General features: G+C 47.7%; 1 protein-coding gene across 2 annotated transcripts in view; it reads right to left on the reverse strand.

Annotated features, from left to right (window-relative positions):
- The window catches only part of PLXNA2 (plexin A2), a 252,846-nt gene that overhangs the window by 43,657 nt on the left and 183,096 nt on the right, over positions 1–26,093 (reverse strand). For both annotated transcript variants that reach the window (XM_029069154.2, XM_029069155.2), the window contains exons 10-12: positions 18,749–18,949; positions 16,298–16,394; positions 12,179–12,369 (exon numbers count right to left, since the gene is read on the reverse strand). In XM_029069154.2, coding sequence (XP_028924987.1) covers positions 12,179–12,369; positions 16,298–16,394; positions 18,749–18,949 — 489 coding nt within the window. The remainder of the gene's footprint in view (positions 1–12,178; positions 12,370–16,297; positions 16,395–18,748; positions 18,950–26,093) is intronic.

The raw sequence follows: 26,093 nt of genomic DNA on the forward strand, positions 1-26,093 counted from the left end.
ATACCAGAGCCTAAAACAATGTTTGACACATAGTAAGTGCTTAACAAATACCATAATTAATATTATTATTATTAGTAGTAACAGTATTATTATAAATCCATAGCAGGTATTAGAGGGAGAGTTAAGAATGTAGAAGGGAAAAGTAGGGAGTTACATCCCTGTAAATTAGTATGGATATAACAATGGAATTCCTCCACGTTCCATCACACCATTCCTTCAAGATTCCTCCACTGCCTGAGATAGAACACTGGGTTAGAGGGGGCCTTTAGTATGATCCAGGAATGGCCTTCTTGTTCTCATCCCCTAGGGGTTGATGCTTCCTGGAACCACTGAAATTTGCTCCAGGATGGCACCTGCCCAGCAAAATGCTTTCTTCCCTTTGGACTCCAGAGGTCTGAGAGGCCTGTCTTCAGAAGCAAAGGGAGGACTGGCAGCTTCCTGCTTCCTGCGTGCTACCTGCACATGTAGGTAGGCAGGGAAGCGGCATGGCCTAGCGGAACAAGCACTGGCTTGAGAATCAGAAGGACCTGGGGTCTAATCTTAGTTCCACTTCTTGTCTGCTCCGTGACTTGTCACTTAACTTCTCTGTGCCTCAGTTACCTCATCTGTAAAATGGGGATTTTACATTTTACATTTACACTTTAGATATGTGGCATCACAGGTGCTAGGTTGGTGTATATGGTAATAATGATAATAATAATAATTGGACAGAACTTACTATGTTCCAAGCACCTTGGAAGATTCAAGATATTCAGGCTAGACACGGTCCACAAGGGGCTCACTATTCAATAGAACAATTATTGAATCTCCATTTTCCAGATGAGGAACTGAGGCACCGAGAATTGTAGTGACCCAAGGTTACATAGCAGGCAAGTGTCTCATTTCCTCCTGCCTTCAAGACATCTCTACTTGGATGCCCTGCCATCACATCAAACTTTACATGTTCAAAATAGACCTCCTTATCTTCCCACCCAAACCCTGTCTCCCCCTGAACTTCCTCTCACTGTAGACAGTACCACCATCCTACCTGTCTCACAAGCCCGTAACCTTGGCGTTATCCCACACTCCTCTCTCTCATTCCAACCACATATTCAATCTATCACTAAATCCTGCCGGTTTGATCTTCGCAACATTGCTAAAATCCTCTCCATCCAACCTGCTACCACTTTAATCCAACCACTTATCCTATCCTGCCTTGATTACCATATCACCCTACTTGCTGACCTCCCTTCCTCTTGTCTCTCCCCAATTCAATCCATACTTCACTCTGCTGTCCAGATAATTTTTCTACAAAAACATTCAGTCCACGTTTCCTCACCCCTCAAGAACCTCCAGTGGCTGCCCATTCAACTCCACATCAAACAGAAACTCCTTACCGTCGCCTTTAAAACACTCTGTCACCTTACCCCCTCCTACCTCACCTTGCTACTCTCCTACTACAACCCAATCCACACACTTTGCTCCTCTAATGCCAACCTACTCACTGTACCTCAATCTCATCTATCTCACTGCCGACCTCTTGCCTATATCCTGCCTCTGGCATGGAACACCCTCCCTTATCGTATCTGACAGACCATTACTCTCCCCACCTTTGAAGCCCTTAATGAAGGCACATCTCTTTCAAGAGGCCTTCCCTAAGCCCTCATTTCCTCTTCACCTGCTCCCTTCTTCATCGCCCTCATTTGCTCCCTTTATTCTTCACCCTCTCCCCTCAGTCCCACAGTATTAATAATGTCAGTATTTGTTAAGCGCTCACTATGTGCAGAGCACTGTTCTAAGTGCTGGGGTAGATACAAGGCAATCAGATTGTCCCACATGAGGCTCACAGTCTTAATCCCCATTTTGCAGATGAGGTAACTGAGGCCCAGAGAAGTTAAGTGACTTGCCCACAGTCACACAGCTGATAACTGGCAGAGCCGGGATTGGAACCTGTGACCTCTGACTCCCAAGCCCGTGCTCTTTCCACTGAGCTATGCTGCTTCTCGTACTTATGTACATATACAGCATTTATATTAATGTCTGCCCCACCACTCCAAACTCTAAACCTGCTGTGGGCAGAGAACGAATCGGTTATATTGTTGGGTTGTACGCTCCTAAACTCTTAGCACATTACCCTGCACAGGGTAAGTGCTTAATAAATACAACTGATTGATGTATATATGTGTGTTTGTGTGTGTTTTTGTGAATTTGTGCATGCATAAGTGCTTAGTCCTGTGATCTGCACAAAGTAAGCACTCAAATACGACTGAATGAATGAATGAGTGCACTCTCGGGGCTGTGTGTGTGTGTGCGCCTGCAAGCACGTGTGAGTGCACACACACAACTCTCGCTCTCCGGAGTGTGCAGGAACCCAGCTTGTGAGCTCAGCAGGAATCCAGAGCCCGAACATAGTGCCAGCTCTCTGGCGCCGCGTGATTCCTCTCTGGCTCTGTCTTTGCTGATAGTACATTCAAAACCTAATTGTTATCTCAGCAGAGTGGCTCCATTATTCATCCTGACACTATCCCCCTTTAGCTGTTTGTTGCGGCGATGTTATATTAATGAGGCCTGCAAATAAATGAACGGGAGATCAGAGATCTGGCTCGAGCTCCGGGAAGCTGGCTGACTTCTCTATTTCTTTGCTGGGAAGTTGGGAGGTTGTGGTTGTGAGCGGCTGGCTGGGAGGCGGCTACTCTTTGGCCCCAGGGGTCAAGAATTTTTTGGTAAAAAGAATCTGGGCTTTAGTGCATCCTTGCAGATAAACTCTGACCACGTCCCAGCCAACAGACGGGTTTCCCAGCCTGTCTCCATTCCTGACGACCTTCCTCTGTCTCGATTCCAAAGAACGGAATGAGCTATGTGTGCCCAAATGGTTGTTCGCTAGGCAAGCAGCTGTTTGCAAAGCAGCATCGTGCGTAACACAGAGGGTGCTGGGATCCTACTCTTTCCAACACCAGCTGAGGCACACTCAATCCACCCATCGGTGGCATTTATTGAATGCTTACTGAGTGCAGAGCACTGTACTAAGCTTTTTGCTCTGCAATGAACAAAAATTAGAAAGAGCATCAGTCTCAAATTTCCACACAATCTCCTCCACTAGGCCTTCTCTGATTAAACCCTCTTTTTCCAGGCTTCCTCTCCCTTCTGGGTCATCTGTGCACTTGGATTTATGACCTTTGGGTGTTTGATATTCGCCCCACCCTCAACCTACAGCACTTATGTACATACCTTTAAATTATGCATTATAAATGACTTAATTATATTAATGTCTGTCTCCACCTTTAGACTGTAAACTCACTGTGGGCAGGAAACGTATGGCTAACTTTGTTATATCGTACTCTCCCAAGCACTTAGTACAGTGCTCTGCACAAAGTAAGCACTCAATATATACTATTGATTGATTGATTAGTTGACTGTAGCCCTGAGGAAAAGGGGAGGAAATCTAGTCACTGGATGGGAAAATAAACCCATCGGAAAAAGAAGAGCTGTGGTAGACTGAGGTGTTGAAATCTTCATGCTGGAATGGGAAAATTAGGATAGAAAACCCTGCCTGGTTTGGATACTCACCCTCTCTCTTCCCCCCAGTCCTTATGGACATCTCCTCATACCGTTTCTTATCTGTATCTGTAATTCAGTTTAATGTCTGTCTCCCCTGCTAGACTGAAAGCTCTTTGAGGGCAGGATCATGTCTACTTACTCTATTATACTCTGCCAAGTGCATACTACAGTACTAATAATAACAGCAATAACAACAGACATAATAAGTTTCTGATGGCTTGTATTCTGGCTGGCTTATGGACAACGACCCAGGGTTTTTCTATTTCAAGGTGGAGCAGTTTTTGCAGTTTTTTTTCTCTAAATCCATCCGCATCAGTCTTTCAGGCCCTCAGTAAGCACTGCTCATAGTTGAAGAACTCCAAGTCTCGCCCCATCTCCTTGTGTGGAGTGTCCTTCATGCCTATAAAAAAATCTGTGACCAAATCCTGTCGGTTCAACTTTCACAGTATCACTAAAATCTGCCCTTTCCTCACCATCTAAACTGCTACCATGCTAATCCAAGTACTATCTGCTAATCCAAGTACTATCTTATCCTACCTTGATTACTGCCTCAGCCTCCTTGCTGACCTCTCTGCTTCCTCTCTCTCTCCCCACTCTAGTCCATACTTCTCTCTGCTGCTCAGATCACCTTTCTACAAAAACATTCCATTCATGTTCCCCCACTTCTCAAGAACCTCCAGTGGTTGCCCATCCACTTCTGCATCTAACAGAAACTCCTTACCATCGGCTTTAAAACTCTTACCTTGCTCCCTCCTACCTTACCTCACTCCTACTACAGCCCAACCCTCACACTTCACTACTCTAATGCCAACCTACTTACTATACCTCAATCTCATCTATCTTGCCCCTGAACTCTCCCACATCCTGCCTCTGGCCTGGAACACCCCTTCGTAGCTGACAATCACTCTCCCCAGCTTAAAGGCCTTTTTAAAAGTGCCTCTTCTCCAGGAGGACTTCCCCAAGTCCTCATTTCTTCTCCTCCCACTCCCTTCTGTGTTGCCCTCGTACTTGGATTTGCATCCTTTCTTCACCGCTTCTTCAGTCCCATAGCACTTATGCACATCTCTGTAATTTATTTAATGTCTCTTTCCCCTTCTAGACTGAAAGCTCATATTGGGCAGGGAATATGTCTACCAGCTCTACTATACTGTACTCTCCAAGTGCTTTACATAGTGCTCCACAAACAGTGAGTGCTCAATAAATATAATTGATCGATCAGTAAGAAGCATCCAGGCTGAGGACAGGTCCCACCATAGCACTCGGCCCACACCAGGGTTGCACCCTGATCCCCACAGAGCTGGTGGCAGCTGGTCTCGAGGTCCTCCGGGCTTCCCGGTCAGCTGAACATACTTGAAACGTCACAGCATCCGGGCCCAGGGAGCTGGGGCTCCGGTCTTTACTTAACAAGACTTCCCATTGATCCGCCCGTCAGGAAAACATCTAAATTAAGTCTGATGGGCCCCCATGGAAGCAGCCGGAAGGCCTTCCCACTGTGGGAGGCAGAAGGGCGGCCTCAGCGCTGAGACTCACTGATCGATCCCCAGGGCAGACTTTATTTTTTAATTAACAAGCCCTCGCCTCTGGAAATTCTGCCGGGGAGGGGACCTCGTTTTCTCTGCATTTGCCAACACAGAATGACTTCCCGGCCGACCACAGGGCTTTGGATAGTGGCAACAGAGCAGAATCAATCAGTCCATCAGTGGTATTTATTGAGTGCTTGCTGTGAACAGAGCACTGAATTAAGCATGCCTCCTCCAGGAAGCCTCCCTCTGGCATCGTTTATACACTTGGGTCGATACCCCTGAAGCATTTATATCATTTAAGTACATATCCTTATATTTTACCACTTCCCCTACCTGTAATTGATTTTAACATCTTTCTCCCCCTCTAGATTGTAAGCTCCTTGAGGGTGGGGATCACATCTACCAACTCTATTATATTGTGTTATCCCAAGCTTTTAGTACAATGCTCTGCATATAGAAAGTACTCAAGCTTTTAGTACAATGCTCTGCATACAGAAAGTACTCATTAAATACCATTGATTTACCATTTATTGAGAGTTAGCATTGGTAGACAATGGTCCAAGACCTGCTGGGCAAGTGAATACCTACCCTCTGCTCAAGAAGATTGCCCTGCAGTGCTCTGTGTACAGGACCTGTCACCAGATTTATAATAATAATAATAATTATGGTATTTATTAAATGCTTAGTACATGCCAAGCACTGTTCTAAGCACTGGGGTAGTTACAAGTTAATCAGGTTGGACACAGTCCCTGTCCCACAGGGGACTCACAGTTTCCATCCCCATTTTACGGATGAGGTAACTGAGACACAGAGAAGTGAGGTGACTTTCCCAAGGTCACACAGTAGACAGATGACAGGTGCAAGATGTGAACCTGGGGAATGTTTAAAGATTGAAGACCCACTCAGAAGCCAGACTTATTCCTTCTTAGGTCAGATTCAAAGTAAAGTTTGTTTTTTTTTTAAATGGCATTTGTTAAGTACTTACTATGTGCCAGGCACTGTACTGAGCGCAGGGGTAGAAAAAAGTTAATCAGGTTAGACACAGTTCAAATCCCACAAAGAGGTTGCAGGCTTAATTCCCATTTTACAGATGAGGTAATTGAGACCCAGGGAAGTTAAGTGGCTTGTCCAAGGTCATAAAGCAGACAAGTGGAAGAGCCTGGATTAGTGTGAAGGTCCTCTGATTCTCTGACCCAGGCTCATTCCACTAGGCCACGCCGCTTCTTTGAAACCGGTGTACGAGTGTCTAACCATGCTGTAAAATAGACCATAAGATCCTTAAGGTCTGGGATCGTGTCTTACCGACTCGACTGGATTGTACTCACCCAAGTGCGTAGTAAAGTGCCCTGTGCCCAGTGAGCACTCGATAAATACCACTGACTGCCTGATCGACTGGGCAGGCTGAGCAAATGCGAATAAGCATGCAGAGGTAAGTAAAGACTCGTATATTTGCGTGCACGAGCGTGGATGTGCTTTTGGTGCATACGACTGGATGTTTGCACACGCAGTAATCCCTCTAGACTGCATGCTCATTGTTGGCAGAGAACACATCTATCAACACGGTTATGCTGAACTCTCCCAAGAGATTAGGAAAGTGCACTGCACATGGTAAGCGCTCAATAAATATGATTGACTGTAGTAATCCACTGTTGGGTTTCATCAAGTTTTTAACAGTGGGACCACCCAGAAGAGCATTCCCCGAGATGTTTTGTCTGAGCCAAACTTTGAGAAGAAACCTTTGGCATTCTGGCTCCGGAGAAGTTCCTCCCCCTAGTTATTGGTTCCTACTGCACAGCGTCCTTCTGCTCGGGTTGGGAGAAGGTGGTACCTCTCTCCTACTTGGGGTTTCACTATCAATCAATCAACGGTATTTAATTCATCACATTGTATTTATTGAGCTTACTATGTGCACAGCCCTGTACCTAGCACTTGGAGGAGTACAATACCACAGAGTTGGTAGACATGTTCCCTACCTAGCTGCAGCTTCTAACCTAGACAGGGAGGCAGACATTAAAACAAATTAAAGATATGTACAAAAGTGTTTGGGTGCAAGGTCCTCGATGCTTTCTCGGTGCAGGGCCTGAGGGGAACTAGATTTTGGAGGTCCAGTCATCAATCAATCAATCCAACGGTGGTATTTATTGAGCTCTTACTGTGTATAAAGCACAGGGAATGTGTCTACCATCTCTCTTGCACTGTACTCTCCTGAGCTCTTAGTCCAGTGCTCTCCACAAAGAAGCAGCATGGCTCAGTGGAAAGAGCACGGGCTTTGGAGTCAGAGGTCATGGGTTCAAATCCCGGCTCGGCCACTCGTCAGCTGTGTGACTTTGGGCAAGTCACTTAACTTCTCGGTGCCTCAGTTACCTCATCTATAAAATGGGGATTAAGACTGTGAGCCCCAGGTGGGACAACCTGATTCCCCTGTGTCTACCCCAGCGCTTAGAACAGTGCTGGGAACATAGTAAGTGCTTAACAAATACCAACATAATGATTAAGCACTCAATAAATTCTACTGATGATACTGTACTGAGTGCTTGGGAGAGTACAGAATAACAGAGTTGGTACACATGCACGTTAATATAATCACTCATCCTAACCCACCTGGATTACTGCATCAAGCTCCTTGCTAACCTCTCCACCTTCTGTCCCTTCCCACTCCAGTCTATACTTCACTCGGCCGCCCGGATCATTTTTCTACAAAAGCGTTCAGGACATGTCACCAAAAAAGACTCCTCAAAAAATTCCAGTCACTGCCCATCCACCTCTGCATCAAACAAAAACTCCTCACCATTGACTATAAAGCATCCCACCACCTTTCCCCCCTCCTACCTCACCTCTTTACTCTTTTATAACCCAGCCTGCACACTTTGTTTCTCTAGTGCTAAGCTTCTCACTGTGCCTCGCTATCTCATCGCTAACCCCTGGCCAGTGTCCTGCCTCAGGCCTGGAACACCCTTCCTCCTCAAATCCGACAATTACTTCCCCATCCCTTCAAAGCCTTACTGAAGGCATATCTCCTCCAAGAGTCCTTCCCAGACTGGGTCCCCCCTTTTCTCTTCTCCCACTCCCTTCTGCGTCAACTTGACTTGCTCCCTTTGTTCTTCCCCTCTCCCAGCCCCACAACACTTATGTTCATACTTAACTTCTCTGTGCCTCAGTTCCCTCATCTGTAAAATGGGGATTAAGACTGTGAGCCCCACGTGGGACAACCTGATTCCCCTATGTCTACCCCAGCGCTTAGAACAGTGCTCGGCACGTAGTAAGCGCTTAACAAATACCAACATTATTATATTTGTAATTTATTTATTCGGATTGATGTCTGCCTCCCTCTTTTAGGTTGTAAGCTCACTGTGGGCAGAGGATGTGTCTGTTTATTGTTGTACTTTCCCAAGTGCTTAGGACAGTGCTCTGCACACAGTAAGAGCTCAATAAATTTGATTAAATGAAAGTATGAATGAATGTCCAAGGAGCTAATCTATGACATTTTTCCTGGGCTTGAGGTTGTGCAGGTAACAGGAACCCAGCTGTCCGAAGTGACAGCTGAGGAGAGGACTGTGGGATCTGCTCCCGGGAGAAGCAGGAGGAATAGAGTCATTCTAAAGCAAGGCCAGGCTTGGAGAGCGCAGACGGTCAGCCTTGAAGGGGTCCTAACTGGGAGTTTGTGCAAATGGAGGAAATCAATAGCTCCGGGGTCTCATCCTACCTGAGGCTGCCAGGAATGGTGACTCTCTAGGGGGTGGGCTTGGTTACCATAGTGACAATGGGGGGGGGGGGGGCGCAGAGGAAACACTCAGGAAAAATGCAGCCTTCTTTAGCATTTTTCTAAAACCTGTACCTCCCATTTCACATCCCCAAAGTCATTTTTAGAAGACTCAGTGCTAGGTCTCGGGGAGACAGCGTGAGGCGAGATCAGCTGATTCAGGCTAAATTCAGTGTCACCATTTTCTTTTTAACCCTTGGCACTCCAGGAACTTCTCTCTCCTAATGTGAATGTCCACAGGGAATGAGAGGGAGCAGGCCACGATAAAGTCGCTGACTACAAACTGTACGATGGTGGCTTGTGCTGCAGTGAAACCATACCGTAGTGACTCCCCAATAAAGGGGGTCCAGATCCATCGATCAATTTATTGTATTTATTGAGAGCTTGCTGCATGCAGAGGACTGAGTTAAGCGCTTGCGAGGGTACAATACAACAAATTTGGTAGACACGTTCCCTGCTCACAACGAGCTTACATTCTAGAGGGTAAGACAGATATTAATGTAAATAAATAAATTATGGATATGTACATAAGTGTAGAGACCCCTAGGCTGCAGAGGAACTTCTCTGGGTTGGGGGGTGGAAGAGTCTCCTCGCTACAGTCATTTCTGCTCTTATGGCCTGTCAGATATTACCTGTGCCCTTGGGGGGCATTCCAGGCCAGCAGCAACCTCCCAGTAAAGAAAGATAACAGGACACCCCTTTGCTCAGGACCCTGGCCCCTTGATGATCAACTATCTAGAAAAATCAATTACAATCTAATTATGTCAGAGGATTAATTAGTCTTCAGGCAGCTTGGGGGCCCCCCTCTCTAAGTAGAGAAGCCTGCAGATCGACAGTGTGCATGCAAAGGGGAAGAGACACTGAAGACATCCTTCTCCCCGAGGGCTTAGTACAGTGCTCTGTAGGTGCTCAATAAGTGCCACTGATTGCTTGACAACTACCAGGCCTGAGTAGGATTGCCCTCCCTGCTGGGTGAGGGGAAGAAGGAGCCGGTAAGTTGGATGTTTGGTGAGGTGGAGGGAGGAGTCTTCCCTGTCCAGTTGGAATGATCTCTTCCTGAAGCTCTCTTAGGAAGCCAATGCAAGAGGCATCATAGAGCAGCCCCATTCTCCGACTTTGGGGTTCAGCTCTTGGGTCTGAGCTAGCCCGGACTGCGGGAGAGGAGGAAGACCCCCAGAACAAATGCTGGGCAGGAGACGGCGTTTCTGGCCAACATTCCCAGGCAGCGGGGATCCCTGTTGTCACGTCTTTCTTTCCAATCGGTCAATCAATCAATCCTATTTACTGAGCACTTGATATATCAATACTGCATATTACACAGTAAATGCTCAGTAAATGGCATTGATGGATTAACTGACCACAGATGCTTCCCCACTGTCCGGCAGCTGCTCAGTGAATGTATAGGAATCCGTAGATTTCTCCCAACTTGGAAAGACTTAGCTGCTTTCTCCTGCCCCGCTGAATTACTGTTGGTTCAGGGTTTTCTGGTTCAGAGCAGACCCGACCTGACTTTGGGATCACCATTTTCTGGCTTGTAGAATTTCAGTTGTTAGTCAGCTATTTCAGTTATTAGTTATTATTCTCCCCCTCTAGACTGTAAGCTTGTTGTGAGTATGGAATGTGTCTGTTTATTGTTATGTTGTCCTCTCCCAAGTGCTTAGTACAGTGCTCTGAACACATGGAAAGAGCACGGGCTTGGGAGTCAGAGGTCATGGGTTCGAATCCCAGATCTGCCACTTGTCAGCTGGCAAGACACTTAACTTCTCTGTGCCTCAGTTACCTCATCTGTAAAATGGGGATGAAGACCGCGAGCCTCACGAGGGACAACCTGATTACCCTGTATCTACCCCAGCGCTTAGAACAGTGCTCTGCACATAGTAAGCGCTTAACAAATACCAACATTATTATTATTATTATTACTAAGCACTCAATAATAGTCATCGTCTCCTTCTTGTGACCCCCCTCACACTTCCCCATTAACCAGGGCTGCAGGATAGACATGGGCTCTCTGCCCAAAGATCCTCTGCTCTCTTGGTGTCCTGAGGGAAACTGAGGCACAGGATGTCAGTGGAGACTGCCCTCGGACCTCTCAATCTGTTGAGGGTGGGGCAGGAGGAAGCAGTGTAGCAGTCCATGATGATCACCTCCCTAAGCTTTGGCACATCTTTATCATGAGAAATACAGAATTAGTTTCCCACTACAATTGACAGTCCCTGAATAGAGAGTGGAACAGGATGATGAGCAGAGAGACAATACACCTCAAGTTAAATGCACCTAGGCCTTTCCTGGACCAAATCAAGATAGCTCTCGTTGCTGTTTTCATGGGTATTATCTTTTCATCTGCCTTTGTAATTTGCTATTCAGGAAAATCATTTTTCTGGAAAACTAATTACCCGTTTCATCCCATTAAAAGGCACAAACAAGTTGGGACATAGAAAACCCAGGGAAACAGCACAGAAGCCGATGTGTTTTCCTGCCTTTACTCTCCCATTACATTTTCAACTTCGTGACTCTGAGCTAATTGCAGTCCTCGAAATCACATTTCTGCTGAGGAAAGCTAAGCCTATCCTCCGAGGCATCACCCACCGTGGAATCAATTACTCACCCCTGCCTGGCTCTTTCTGCCTGGCAGGGAAGACGGACTCTCTCCGACTCCCTGGCCCGGGCACCCGGGTCTGCTCAGATTGACATCTCACATCAATGAGCACGCAGAGTCACCCATCTGATATATACCACTGCCCACTTCTCACACACACCTGCTCATGTGGCCACCTTTCAATCACGCATCAAGGACACAAAAACAGGCCCACGTTGACTGCGTCCAACTTGATAAGCTCCTATCTACCCCGGTGCTTAGAACAGAGTACTTGACACATAGTAAGCGCTTAACAGAGACCATCATCATTGACACCTGATCCAGCGCACACCCACCCTGACCAACTCGTCTTCGCCAAGGCATCACTGAGACATCCCAAAATGAAGTGGGAAGCAGTATGGCCTAGTGGATACAGCATGGGTTTAGGCGTCAGAGGACATGGGTTCTAATCCCAGCTCTGCCACTTGCCTGCTGTGTGACTTTGGGCAAGTCACTTAACTTCTATGTGCCTCAGTCACCTCGCTTGTAAAAGGGGGATCAAGACTGTGAGCTCCTTATAGGACAGGGACTGTGCCCAGCCTGATTACCTTGTATCTACCTCAACGCTTGTCACATAGTAAGCACTGAATGAATGCCACAGTTATTATTCTTAGTAGGTGGGATCCTCATGGACTCAGGTGGGCCTGGCTGCACAGCACCAGTCTTGCCTAGTTGCAGGTCCAGCCCGGTAGGCTCCGGGCTCCCCCTGCCCCGGGGACTCACCTCAGTGATGCGGGGGTTGGCACACTTGACCTTGCGGCTGGACCAGTCGAGCCAGGGGCTGGCGGGGGAGGAGCAGTGTTGCTGCAGGGTGCATTTTCCCTCTCCGCTGCACCAGCCACACTCAAACTTCCGATCGGCCTTCAGGCAAAGCCCGCAGCTCTCCCGCTGGGCTGCACATTTGTACAGATGGACTGTGGGGCAAAGAGGACAGTGATTGATCGATTCATTCATACAACTGTATTTATTGAGCACTTACTCTGTACAGAGCACTGTATTAAGCATGATTCCATTGCGGCCCCAGCCGCAGGGGCCCTTGGGTACCAATCGCCCTCACCGTCATTGCCGCCCGTCCAACCCGGCATTTCTTCTCTAAACCCAACTGTGCCCTAAGGGTGGAAATGGATACAATTTGTCTTATCTTGGATGCCAAGTGACAGGCTGGGACTGCTCAGAACCGATGAATGTGTACGAGCCATTCAGTGTACCGCTTGATCCTCAAATACGGCGGTTCTGTCGTACAGCCTCTGGAGTGTGCACCCTCAATTGGCTGGACAGGAAGCTTACTGTGGGCAGGGAGTATGTCTACCAACTAACACCCATGATGTCATACTCTCCCAAGTGCTTAGTACAGTGCTCTGCCCATAGTAAATGTTCAGTAAATATGATTGACTGATAGACCTGCTTGGAGTCTGGGGGCTTGTTCCAGGAGACTGAGATTACTGTGTTTTGGAGGTGGTCCCTGTTGAATGTTAGGCCCACTGCTCTCACTTGAGCTGAGACCTGCTCAACTGACAGCCCCAGGCCTGAAAAACCTGGAACTGCTCCAGAAACAGGAGCATTTTTAATAATGATGGTATTTGTTAAGCGCTTACTATGTGCCGAGCACTGTTCTAAGCGCTGGGGTAGACACAGGGGAATCAGGTTGTCCCACGTAGGGCTCACAGTCTTCATCCCCATTTTACAGATGAGGTAACTGGGGCACAGAGAAGTTAAGTGACTTGCCCACAGTCACACAGCTGACAAGTGGCAGACCTGGGATTCAAACTCATGACCTCTGACTCCAAAGCCCGTGCTCTTTCCACTGAGCCACGCTGCTTCTCTTGGGCCACGGGTCCCAAACTCGCAGAATAGGCCTAGCTGGAAATCTAGGGCACCCACCCCAAACACAAATACACTATGGGGGGTTAATCCCCTATTTCACAGAGGAGGTAACTGAATGTGTCTCTTTATTGTTGCATTGTATTCGCCTAGAGCTTTACCTTATATCTACCCCAGTGCTTAGAACAATGCATGGCACATAGTAAGCACTTAACAGATACCATAATTACTATTATTAGTAGTAATAGTAGTATATTGCTCTGCACAGAGTAAGCACCTAGTAAATTCGATTGACTGACTGACTGAGACCCAAGGATACTCAGTGCGTTGTCGAAGTCCCAGCACGTCGGACCAGAACCCAGACATCTTGGCTTCCACGAGCCCAGAGTTCTCAACCACACTGGGAGCTCTGATGGGTATCGGGGAGAGAGACGAGTCAGTTGGCCTACCCGCTGGGAGTTGGTGGGCTGAGCCAGAGACCAGGCACACAGAGCTGGAGAGCTAACAGGCCCACCTCCAGAGAGCACAGACTGGCCCTTTCATTCATTCAATCATACTTACTGAGCACTTACTATGTGTAAAGCACTGTGCTAAGTGTTTGGGAGAGTAAAATATAACAATAAAGAGACATATTTCCTGCCCACGATGAGCTTACAGTCTAGAGGCCCGGTAGTATGGTCTTGTCTTGGTGTAACCCATTAGCTGGCACTTCAGCTCCAGGATGCAGGGTCGGGGGGCAGGGAGGCTTTCTTATGGCCTACTGAAGGTCATATACCTAAGCCTCTCCCCAACACTCCCTGACATTCCCCTGCAAGGGGAAGTCTGTCTCTCCGTCTAGAGTGTAAACTCCTTGTAGGCAGGGATAGTGTCTACCAAATCTGTTGTATTCATTCAATTCATTCAATAGTACTTATTGAGCGCTTACTATGTGCAGAGCACTGTACTAAGCGCTTGGGATGAACAAGTCGGCAACAGATAGAGACAGTCCCTGCCGTTTGACGGACTTGTTCAAGAGTTTAGTACAGTGTTCTGCACACAGTAAGCGTGCAATAAATACCATTGATTAATAGATTAAAACCCCCTTGGTGACTGGGAGGAGGGCATTTTCTGGAATTTACTGGAATGTTCTCATTACCTTCTAGAGCCCTCAGAATAGTCCGGTCTTGCCATTCCCTAGCCAACTAGAGAGAGGTTGCAGAGAGCTCTTGACAATGGTTCTAAATCTGTCCAAGAGCAGGAGTCTCTGACCTTGGGCAGTGGAGGTGAGGAGAGAGGAAAGGGAGAGGTCCAGGCTGTATTTTTCTAGCGGTATTTAAGTGCTTATTATGTGCCAGGCATTGTTCTAAGCACTGGAGTAGGTACAAACTAATCAGGTTGGACACAGTCCATGTCCCACATGGGGCTCACAGTCAATCCCCATTTTAGAGATGAGGTAACTGAGGCACAGAGAAGTTAAGTGACTTGCCCAAGGTCACACAACAGACAAATGGTATAGTAGTAGAATCCAGGTCCTTCTGACTCTCAGGCCTGCCCTCTATTCTCTAGACTGTAAGCTCGTTTTGGACAGGAAACGTTTCTGTTTATTGTCATAGTGTACTCTCCCAAGCACTTAGTACAGAGCTCTGTATATAGTAGGTGTTCAATAAATATGTTGGACTGATTGACTGACACTAGGCCACACTGCTTCTCTATTGTCCAGGTCTCACAGCTTCAGGTTTGAGCCAACACTGATAAGTCAACTTGCATGAACCTGTATTTCTCTAAGTTCCAGGTGTCAGTTCCAGGAACTGAGTCCAATTCATCCAGCTGCAGAAACTATCTCCACCAAGACCAGAGTGGATTTGATCCCGGGAAGTGGGAGCAGTAGAATTCCATCATGTTCTCTGATCCAGGCATCTCTTTTGGAATCTAGAGATTGGAGACTTAGGAAACTCCTTGCTTTACCAATTTATACCCATCTGGTTTGGAGAGGCTGATACCGACTAGAGCTTCATGGGTATCCATACTGGGAACAGAGTCATACATGAACTCCTTGGGACACCTGGTTTCTCAGTGCCCCTAAAGAGAACACATGGATTCCTATTTTTGGTTTTCCCACATACCTAACCCCAGGTCTTATTTGCTGTCTTATTCCTTTCTTCTTGCCCTTAACCTCTGACCTCACAAGAGGTCCTCTTTTGCCGTGATCTGGGGAGCATAGGAGGAAAACAAAGGAAGAAAGAAAGAAAGAAGGCGAGAACGGAAGAATGAAAGAAATGGTGGGAGAAAAAGAAATGGAGAGAAAGAGATAAAATAGGGAGAGAAAAAGGGACAGATAAAGTTAGGGGGAGAGAAGGGGAGAGGGAAAGAAAGAAAAAAAGATGAGAGAGAAAGGGACAGATAAAGTAAGGGAGAGAGAAGGAGAGAGGGATAAAAGGGGGGAGAGAGAAAAAGAGGGAGAGAGAGAAAGGGAGAGGAAGGGAGGGAGAAAAGGGGGAGATAAAGAGAGGAAGAAGATGAGAGGGGGAGAAGAGAAATAGAGAGAGAAAGAGGGAGAGACGTGGGGAGAGAAAGAGAAGGAAAGAGAGCAGGAGAGAGGGAGGGAAGGAGAGGAAAGGAAGAAATAAACCCCCACAAAAGGCCTGACTGAAAATAATGCCTTACTTGCCCTCACTTGCAGGCCTTTCCTGTCCACCCTTTTAATGGATCAGGTTCCATGGGAAACTTCAAAGCCTTTCTGTTGGAGCCAGAAAATAAGTCAGATGAGCCCAAGAATGGGGGCTGGGAGCAGGGTGAGGCAGGAAGCTCAGAGCAGATGCTCTGGTTGCAATCAGGTGATGTTTCCCCACAGGTTGGCCTTTGACGGCCCCGGCAGAGGCCGGTGGCATTCGGATCACTCTCCAGTCCTGCTGGCCTCAGGAATGCATTTTTCATGGCAGTGTTCCCATTCACTCTGTCCACGCCTGTCCATCCCAGCCCCTCCCCACCCCCCAGGGTCATTCAAAGATCAAACAGCCACCAGAAGCCAGTGGACCCATCTACCTTTCAGATCCTCAGGGTTGTCAATGATGAAATTCCCATTCCACACCACTGCAAAATCCACGGCCAGGTTGCTGATATCCATACCGTCGTACAGGTACTGGGGGGAAAGAGCAGGGGCCTGGCTATAGGCTGGCCGACGGGGAGGAGACCCCTGCCCGCCCCCAGCCAAGCATCCAGGGACCTGTGAGAATATTGTGGAGACCCCTAGTGTGCAAGTACGGGGAAGGTTTGTAGGTCCCATCCCTTGGGGAGCTGGGCTTGGCAGCAGATGTGGGGAATTTTGAAGAAGCAGCTTAGAAAGAGCAAGAGCCTGGGAGTCAGAGGACCTGGGTTCTAATTCTGACTCCACCATATGTCTGCTGTGTGACCTTGGACAAGTCACTTCACTTCTCTGGGCTTCATTGACCTCATCTGTAAAATGGGGATTAAGACTTTGAGCCCTATGTGGGCAGGGATTATGTCCAACCTGATCATCTCCTATCTACCCCAGCACTTAGTACAGTGTCTGACGCTTAGGAAGAGCTTAACAAGTACCATTAAACGAAAAAGAAGCCACAGAAACTTGGCCTCATCCAGCGCATCTCTATATCTTTGCTGCTCAGAGTTGTCAGCTCACTCTAGTGGCCACATCAAAATTCCCTCCAGGTCCCCCTTGTCCTTGGAATCAATGTCAGTCTGCCTCCTGGTCACCCTTGTCCTCAAGGAACCTGGGTCATGGTCCCTTCTCTGATTTACTCTGGGGTTGGTCAAACCTCAGTTCCCCTGCCCCACTGGAGAAGAGCTCAGCACTCTGTATTCTATGGCCCCGTCCCCCCTCCCCCAAAGTTGCTCAGGGAATTAATTCTCCACTGGGGTTGTAGTCTTGCCTCTCATCTTCCCCCTCCAACATACCTGCAATTCCCCAGTCCTCTCTCCTTCTGCATCTCCCTGCTTTGTGGGAACCCACTCTGCCCTATTCCCTTTGCCCCTGGCACCAGGCAGGCTTTCTCCCTATTACAAATTCTGTCAGGTGCTTGGTGACCCAGGAATCTGACAGTTCCCTGATAAGAGGCTAAGATTCTCTTTATCTCTCCCAGTGAATAGGCTTCCCTCAACAACTTTCTGGCCCCCCCCCCCCTCCCAAGCAACTCCCCCTCCCTGACTTCCCGCTGTCAGAGACAGGGAGTTGGCAGATAAAAAGATCTCTAGGCTGGTATTATAATTAAACACCTTGTGGCTTTCTGGCTGGTGTTCCGGATTAGTTTAACCCTCACTGTTCTTGAACCTCCTCCTCCACCCCAACCTCTGGATTTTCTTCTTCCTGTCTCCTCTTCTCCCTGCCTCCATCTCCATCCCAGGGAAGGAAATTGATGTTTAATGGGATTCTCAAACACATGTTATCCTGTGGGACTTAGTCCTGGGATTTGCCCTCTGTTTATAATTAATAATTAATAATAATAACTGTGGTATTTGTTAAGCACTATTTTCCAAGCACTATACTATGCCCTGGGGTAGGCACATGATTATCAGGGTGGACACAGTCCCTATTCCACTTGGGACTCACAGTCTAAAGGGGAGGCAGAATGGGTATTGAAGTCTCATTTTATAGATGAGGAAAGTGAGACACTGAGAAGTAAAATGATTTGCCCAAGGTCACACAGCTGGCAAGTCGCCGAGCTGGGATTAGAATCCAAGTCCTCCGACACCCAGGCCAGTGGTTTCTCCACTAGGCCATGCTGCTTCCCTAATAATAATGATAATACTAGTGGCATTTAAGTGCTTACTCTGTGCCGAGTACTGCGGTAGATACAGTATAATCAGATTGGATTCTCTGTTCCTCAGGGAGCATCGTGGAGGCTGAGGAGAGGGGATATTCAATCCCCATTTTACAGATGAGGAAGCTGAGGCATGTAGCTGTCAAACGACTCATACAAGGTCACACAATAGGCAAGTGGTAGAACCGGGCTCAAAACCCAGGTCTTCTGACTCCCAGTCAACTAATCGATCGATTTATCATATTTATCGAGCACTTACTGTGTTTGCTTGTTTTACGGTATTTGTTAAGCACTTACTATGTGTCAAACACCGTTCTAAGCTCTGTAGTAGATACAAGGCAATTAAGTTGGACACAACCCTTGTCCTGCATAGGGCTCACAACCTAAGTAGGAGGACGAAGAGGAGAACTGAGGCACAGAGAAGTTAAGTGACTTGGCCAAGGTCACAGCAAGAAATCAGCACAGCTGGGATTACAACACTGGTTCTCTGACTCCCAGGCCCGGGCTCTTTCCACTAAACCACACTGCTTCTCGCTGTACTAAGTGCTTCATGTGTACTTTCCACTGGACCCCAGTGCCTCTAATTTCTACTTCTCCATTCTGGGGCACAGTGTTCCCGTTTGCTGAGGCTCACGAGCGGTGGACCGTGGGCCCTTAGGGGAGGCTGGTCCGAGCTCAGTCATGATCGCCCTCTTACCGAGCTGTTCTGGCACTGGACGCTGGAACTGTTGAAGCGCAAGGCCGGCACGCGGTGGACCGTCCCCTGGATGTTGAGGACACACTCGTAGCCACGCTGGCCAGACTGCGGCTGGGGCAGGTTTCGGGCCTTCAGGGTGATGGGCTTCACCTCTCCCACGGGAATGAGGATCTCCTCAGCAGGCACCAGCTGTGGACAATCCTAAGGAAACAGACACCCTCAGGACCCTCTGCCTGCCCACCTGCCCTTCCCAGGCCTCTCAGCTCACACTTTTTATTTTGGATGGTATTTGTTAAGAGCTTACTATGTGTCAAACACTGCTCTAAGCGCTAGGGGAGGTACAAGTTAATTAGGGAGGACACAGTCCCTGTCCCGCCTGGGGCTCACAGTCTAAGTAGGAAGAACAGGTAATCCCATTTTACAGTTGAGAAAATGGAGGGACAGAAAAGTTTAATGAGTTGCCTAAAGTCACACAGCAAGCAAATGGCAGTCAGAATTAGAACCCAAGTCCTTCTGACTTCCAGGCCTGTGTTCTCTCCACTAGGCCACACTGCTTCTTCTCACTTGCTCTTCTCACACTTGCCCCTCTCAGTTCCACGTCAGGTTCCAGAAGGGGCTGGAAGTTCCAAATTTTGGGGTGTGAAGCCCCTCTTCCCCGTCTCTTCCTTTCTTACCAAGCTGGACTTCTGGAGTGTTTTTTGTTGTTTGTGTGTTTGTTTTTTAAAATGGTATTTGTTAAGTGCTTACTATGTGCTAGGCACTGTTCTAAGTCCTGGGATAGATATACACTGATCAAGTTGGACCCAGTCCCTGTCCTACTTGGGATCACATTCTTAATCAGCGTGGCCTAGTGGAAAGAGCATGGGCTTGGGAGTTAGAGGTTGTGGGTTCTAACCCCGCCTCTGCCACTTATCAGCTGTGTGACTTTGGGCAAGTCACTTAACTTCTCTGTGCCTCAGTTACTTCATCTGTAAAATGGGGATGAAGCCTGGGAGCCCCATGTAGGACAACCTGATTACCTTGTATTTATCCCATCACTTAGAACAATACTTGGCAGCTAGTAAGCACTTTACAAATACCATTGTTATTATTATTATTATTTTTCAGAACTGAGGGCGAGAGAAGTTAAGTGACTTGCCCAAGATCACACAGCAGATAAGTGGCACAGCCAAAATTAGAACCCAGGTCTTTCAGACTCCCAAGCCCGGGCTCTATCCATTAGACCACACAGCTTCCCACATTGAGGATTATTGACGTGCCCTCCAAGAAGTCCCACCTCAGCCCAAATTTCTAAGAGCCTGGAAATACTGAACATGGAAAGATGAACTACCCCACTCCCACCCTTCCCCCAGTATCAAAGAATTAATGAAAGAGCCTTCCAGGCTGGCTGGCATTCCTATCTCCTGCAATCAATCAGTTAAGGGTATTTATTGAGTACTAGGCTTCCTTTCTCTCCACCTGCTTCTATGGCTTGTGATCCTTTGATGGACTTTAGGAACAGAGAGGAGAAGCCGGAAGAGATGAGTGAAAGATGGTGAGGCAGAGGGGAGCCTATAGTGGAATCTTCCCCCTGACAGGCAGGCTGGCTTTCCAGCACTTTAAGGCACTCTCCTGCCATGAGGAAATTGCTCTGTTTCAATGCCTGTAGGAAAAATGAATCTCCAGCCCCAGCTGGCTTTGATACTCCCATCCTACTGGCCCCAAGTGATTAGGAACCGGGGGATAGTGTGGAGGGAAGATTTCAAATCAAGAAACAAATTAGAGGCCTGGTTCCCCTCCTGGCTGGCTGCAGGCTGGGGGGATTTTATCTCATGGGACCTGGGCTGGAGGATGAGCTCCTGTGTGCTCTTGTTTCCTCAATCCGTTCTCCCAGCGGCTTCATGCCTGCACTTCCTGCTTAAGGGCCCTATTCTATCGGCAGCCTAGGTCTCCCCAGATTCCAGCAGGGCTCAGCCTAAATCCCCCAACCCAGGCTCAGAACACTTACTTTTGTCTTTTATCTCTTTTCATTACTGGTCCCGGCATGAAACCCAGGATGCTTTGGAAAACCAAAAAAACCCCAGAAAATATGCCCCTTTTTCACAGTGAGGTTAGAAAAGAAAGGATGGGACAAGATGGATTTCTCCTTCCCTCATTCCCAATATCTGCTACGTGGAAAGCTCCTGGAGGTCAGGGATCGTGTCTCTCAACTCTATTGTGCTCTCCCAAGTGTTCCCAAGTACAGTGCTCTATACACAGTAAATGCTCAATAAATACCACTGATTGATTGTTTGAGATGTCGATCCTAAACTTCTGTCAGTACTGTCTCCTCTCATCTTTGTTCTCTTCATCCTCGCCCAGGAGTGATGAACAAGTTCAGATCCAGGCAGGGTTGGAAATGGGGGAAACCTCAAGCCTGGCAAAGGCCTCAAGTGCTGGAGGGGTTGGCATGGGCTTGTGTGGGCTGGAGCGGATCTTCCACTGCCCCCAGCCCAGCCCCTGGGCGGAGTGGCCTAGAGTTTGGTTCAGCCTTCTGGAACCCTAGCCTCATTTCAGTATCACAGGCTGGGGTGCTTGGAGAACCGGAAGAACTATAATTATAATAATGATGATAGTGGCATTTGTTAAACACTTACTGTGGTCAAACACCATACTAGGCACTGGGGTAGGTACAAGATAATCAGGTCCCACATGGGGCTCACAGTTTAAGTAGGAGGGTCTACAGGGAATGAATCCCCATTTTTCAGATGATGGAAGTGAGGCACAGAGAAGCCCAAGTTCACACAGCAGACAAGTGGTGGGGCAACCTAGTTCCTCTGACTTCCAAGCCTGTGGTCTTTCCCCTAGGCCACAGTTGCTCGTTTCTCCCTGGGGCTTCCTGTGCTGTTCTGTTGACTTGGGCTCAGCACAGTGGGGTTGGGGTAGGGAGGAGAGCCCATTGGACAGAACCAGCTGATAACTTGACCACTGTCCATAGAATCATTTGACAGCAACTCATCAGGTCAAATGGGAAGGGAACCGAACTGGGAATCAGGAGGATAATCCATCGGACTGGAGATCCACCAGAGGATCGGACAAGAAGAAACGGGCGCAGACCACAGCCGAGAGGATTTAGGTCAGACCTTAGGGAAGTCAAGCCCCAGAATGGATGAGCTCTGAAGACTCCATGGAGAACCAGGCAGGCCCATCTGGAGGAAAGGAGAGAGTCAAGATGACTCTAATGGCAATTCTGGGACCGGTTCAAGGTAAAGCTTGAGGAGCTCAGCCTGTTGTCTTCCTATCCTTGTCGACTACCTGTCCCAAACAGGGAGCAGCTACTTGACAGGATTCCCCACAAAAAGAGATCCTGGAGGTGGAAACTGCCTCCCCACCGATGGAATCAGACCAGTTGGGGGCGGGGGTGGGTGGGCAGGGCTGTGTGTGTGTGTGTAAACTGAGGCACATACAAGTTAAGTGACTTGCCCAAGGATTGGAACCCAGGTCCTATGACTCCCAGGCCCATTCTCTCTCCACTAGGAAATGCTGTTCCTGAACTATTATTTAGGGAAGGCTTCCAGGAAATGAGGTTTTAGAAGGACTCTGAAGATGGGGAGAATGGAGGTCTGCCTGATTTGAAGTGGGGAGGGAATTCCACATAGGAGGGAGGGTATGTGCAAGAGGTTGATGGTGAGAGAGAGGTACAGTGAATGGGTTGGTCTTAGAGAGGCCAGGGGTGATGATGGGATTTAACGGAAGAGGAGCTGATTGAGAGCCTTAGAGTCTAGGAGCTGGAGTTTCTACTTGGTGTAGAGCTGGCATCTATGGTGGCTTGTCATTGCTGTGCCTGGAGATGGGATTTCTTGGGCTAATGTACTGAACTCTAACAATAATAACTGTGGCATATGTTAAACACTTACTATGTGCCAGACACTATACTAAGCACTGGGGTAGATACAAGCAAATCATGCTGGGTACAGTCCCTGTCCCACACGGGGCTCACAGTCCTAATCCTTATTTTACAGATGAAGTAACTAAAGCCCAGAAAAGTGAAGTGACTTGCCCAAGGTCACACAGCACTGTGACACAACAGAGTTGGGATTAAAAACCAGGTCCTTCTGACTTCCAGGTCCGTGCTCTATCCACTGTCATACTGCTTCTTTGTAGGATCTGAAAGGGCTTGGGAAGGGGGATGGGATTCATGGGGAAGGGGCTGGCGGGGGGTGGTTGGAACCTCTATGGAGTGGGAAAGGGGGGTCTTTGGGTTGGTTGTATGCCGCCTCCTCTCCTCCTGATTCTCTCAATTCCTGATTTAGGCACCCAAAATGCAGCCCCACCTCAAGTGCCAGGGGACTTGCAAGTGGCCTAGTGGATAAAGCATGGGCCTGGGTGTCAGAAGGATCTGGGGTCTAATCCTGACTCTGCGACCTATCTGCTGTGTGACTTCAGGCAAGTCACTTAACTTCTCTGTGCCTCAGTTACCTCCTCTGTAAAATGGGAATTAAGACTGAGAGTCTCAAATGGGACCACCGGATTAGCTTGTATTAGTATTTAGTATAGTGCCTGGTACACAGTAAGTGCTTAACAAATACTATTAAAAAGAAAACGCCTTAAAAAAAATGCCATTTCATTATTCTAGAGTCTACAAAAGCAAGAAGGGCAGAGGAGAGATTTTCGCAATCCAGTAAGACAAAGTCTCAGACAATGCTGCATCCCAGCTGAAAACGGGGAGTACCTTGCTGAATATCGACCTGCATGGATCACTGTCATCAAGAAAGGAAAGGAATGGTTCTCCTGAGCAAAACTTCACCAGGAAGGAGTGACAAAGTGGCAAAAGAGAAAAGTTTCAGGTGCTGCAACCATTAACCATGGGCAGCACAACTAGGGACGGTCTTTCCGTGTGTCCAATATAGGCAGGTCCGGGGGTTCTCCATCAACATTTTCAGCCCCACACACCCTCATAAGTGAAATTTCACCATCAGGGCTTTCTTTTTCTACTACAAAGGATAATTATGTAAGCTTTCTGTGGGCAGGGAATGTGTCCATTTATTGTTACATTGTACTCTCCCAAGTGCTTAGTTCAGTACTCGGCAGATAGTAAGCACTAAATAAATATGATTTAATTGAATTGATATATACATAGAGAGCTAGAGGGAGAGAGAGGGAGAGAGTGTATTTATACACTCGAGTCTTCATTCATTCATTCTTACAATTGTATTTATTGAATACTTACTGCGTGCAGAGCAATGTAGACTCCCCTGAGGAGGGCCGTAAAGAGTACTTGAGAGAGTACAATATAATAGTAAATAGACACATTCTCTTCCCACAACAAGTTTACAGTCTAGAGGGGGTGACAGACATTAATATAAATAAATGATTGCCCAAATCCTCAGAATGAATCTTGTTCATTCCCCCGCCTCTGAGTGGAACCACATCTAACTCAGTGTTGGCAGGCAATTTTGGCCTTCTTAACACACTAATCTTCATTCTGACCCTTAAGAAATCACGGGTTGTATTTGGAGGCGGGGTGGGAGAGTTCGGGCTGTCCTTTCCGTGAAAGTGGGAAGTCCAGATGTAACAAAAGCTGCGATCCAGGAAAAACAGCGAGGGGGTAAGTGGGTACCTGGTGCTCTGCTCTCCCTCAGTGTTGATCTAAGAACCCTGCCGTGTCCCACTTGGTTTTTCCCATGTGGAAATGCCATTATCCTCACCTGCTGGACTTCAAAGGGCCAATGGAGCTGGCGTGTTGGGAAACTAATCGGATCTGCTTGGTTCTAGCACTCCCCTGAGGAGGGCCGTAAAAAGCATATTTATGTACCTTGATCTTGCTGGGTCTCGCTAAGACGTGGAGGGAGATGCTCTTTCAAAGCTAAAAATCCTACCAGCAGACAGAGTGGCCTATGTTAACAACCTGTTCCAGGCCTGAGCCAGCTAGGGGAGGCAGCGATGCCAAGCTGGCAAGCCCCGGGGTTGCCTGTTTGGCTGTCCAACAACAACTACGGTACCAGATGCTACCCTCAGCATGGCCTTCAAAGAGCCCAAGGTTGGAGGTCAAGCTTGGAGTTCCTTGCTCTTTTCAGAGGGCAAACAGCCTCTTTAAATCCTACTGTCCCATCCTAGGGAGAGGTCACTGTTTCCCCCATTCTCTTTCCCGACTTCCTTGTCCAGAGTCAGGGCAATATGGTAGTCAGTATCTTGGAAGGAGTTGGGGAGAAAAAGCTTCAGTCTCACTTCCCTGAAGCTTGGTTTTGAATCCCTGCCCAGTGGCATTAAAAAGGTGCATCACAGGCAGTGGGATCTCAGAGTCCTGTCCAGAAGACTATACAAGTGAGGAAATTGTCTATGTGCCAGAGTCTCTTCTAAGCACTGGGGTAGATACAGTATAATGTAGGACAGTTCCTGTCCCACATGGGGCTCAAAATCTTAATCTCCATTTTACAATTGAGGTAACTGAGGCCCAGAGAAAGGCAGTTACTTGCCCACGTTCAAATAGCAGACAAGTGACAGATCCAGAATGAGAACCCAGGCTCTTCTGACTCCCAGGCCCATGCTCTATCCACTAGGCCACGTGGCTTCTCTTGGTCACCTGTCTCCTTGCTGTTCCTTTGGGAACATGGGGTACAGCCTGAAGTCAGCCAGGATCTGGTGCCTGGAACTACTCTGAGTGAATCGGGGCTAACTTTGTGGAGCAGTGCTCAGGATAGAATCCTGGAGAGTGCCCAGATTGCAAAAGAGCAGTTTATTTCCTTCTTACAGGCAACAGATAAAAGTTGCAGCACCTCTCCGCTGTATGTGCTGGCCAGTAGAGAGAGAATCTGAGGCTATCATCTGAAGGGCCAGCAGTAATCATGACTTTATTTGTCTGTAGAAAAGAGGGAGAGGAGGACAGAGACACAGACAAAGAAATCTCCCTCTTCATCCTCATCATCACCATCCCTCTCTTTCTCCTTCTCCTCCTCCTCTTCTGCTCTTCCTTTTCTTCCTCCTCTTCCTCTTCCACATCCTCCACCTTTCTCCTCCTCTTTTTCTTCATTCTCCACCACCTTCTTTTTCTCTTCCTCCTTCTGCCTTGTTTAGCCTGAAATCGACTCCTCTAGCTCCAGTACCGTAAGCTTTGTTTTTGGCTTTATGTGTCTTAGCATTCTGTCTCATCTCTCCTTAAACATCTATTGCCAGTCCCTTCTTTCCCTGTTTATTTCTAGATTGTGAGCCCCAGTGTCTAATTCCCATTTGCATCTTCTTCTCCAGTGCTTAGTACAATGCTCAGCACACGGTGAGCACTTAATACATACAATTACTACTAGTTCTATTACTACAACTGCTGAACTACTACTAATAATACTGTTAGAACTTACTACTATTTCTATTCCTCTTTCTTTCCCTTCTCTTT

This window comes from Ornithorhynchus anatinus, chromosome 7 (assembly GCF_004115215.2).
Source record: "Ornithorhynchus anatinus isolate Pmale09 chromosome 7, mOrnAna1.pri.v4, whole genome shotgun sequence".
NCBI classification, from domain to species: Eukaryota; Metazoa; Chordata; class Mammalia; order Monotremata; family Ornithorhynchidae; genus Ornithorhynchus; species Ornithorhynchus anatinus.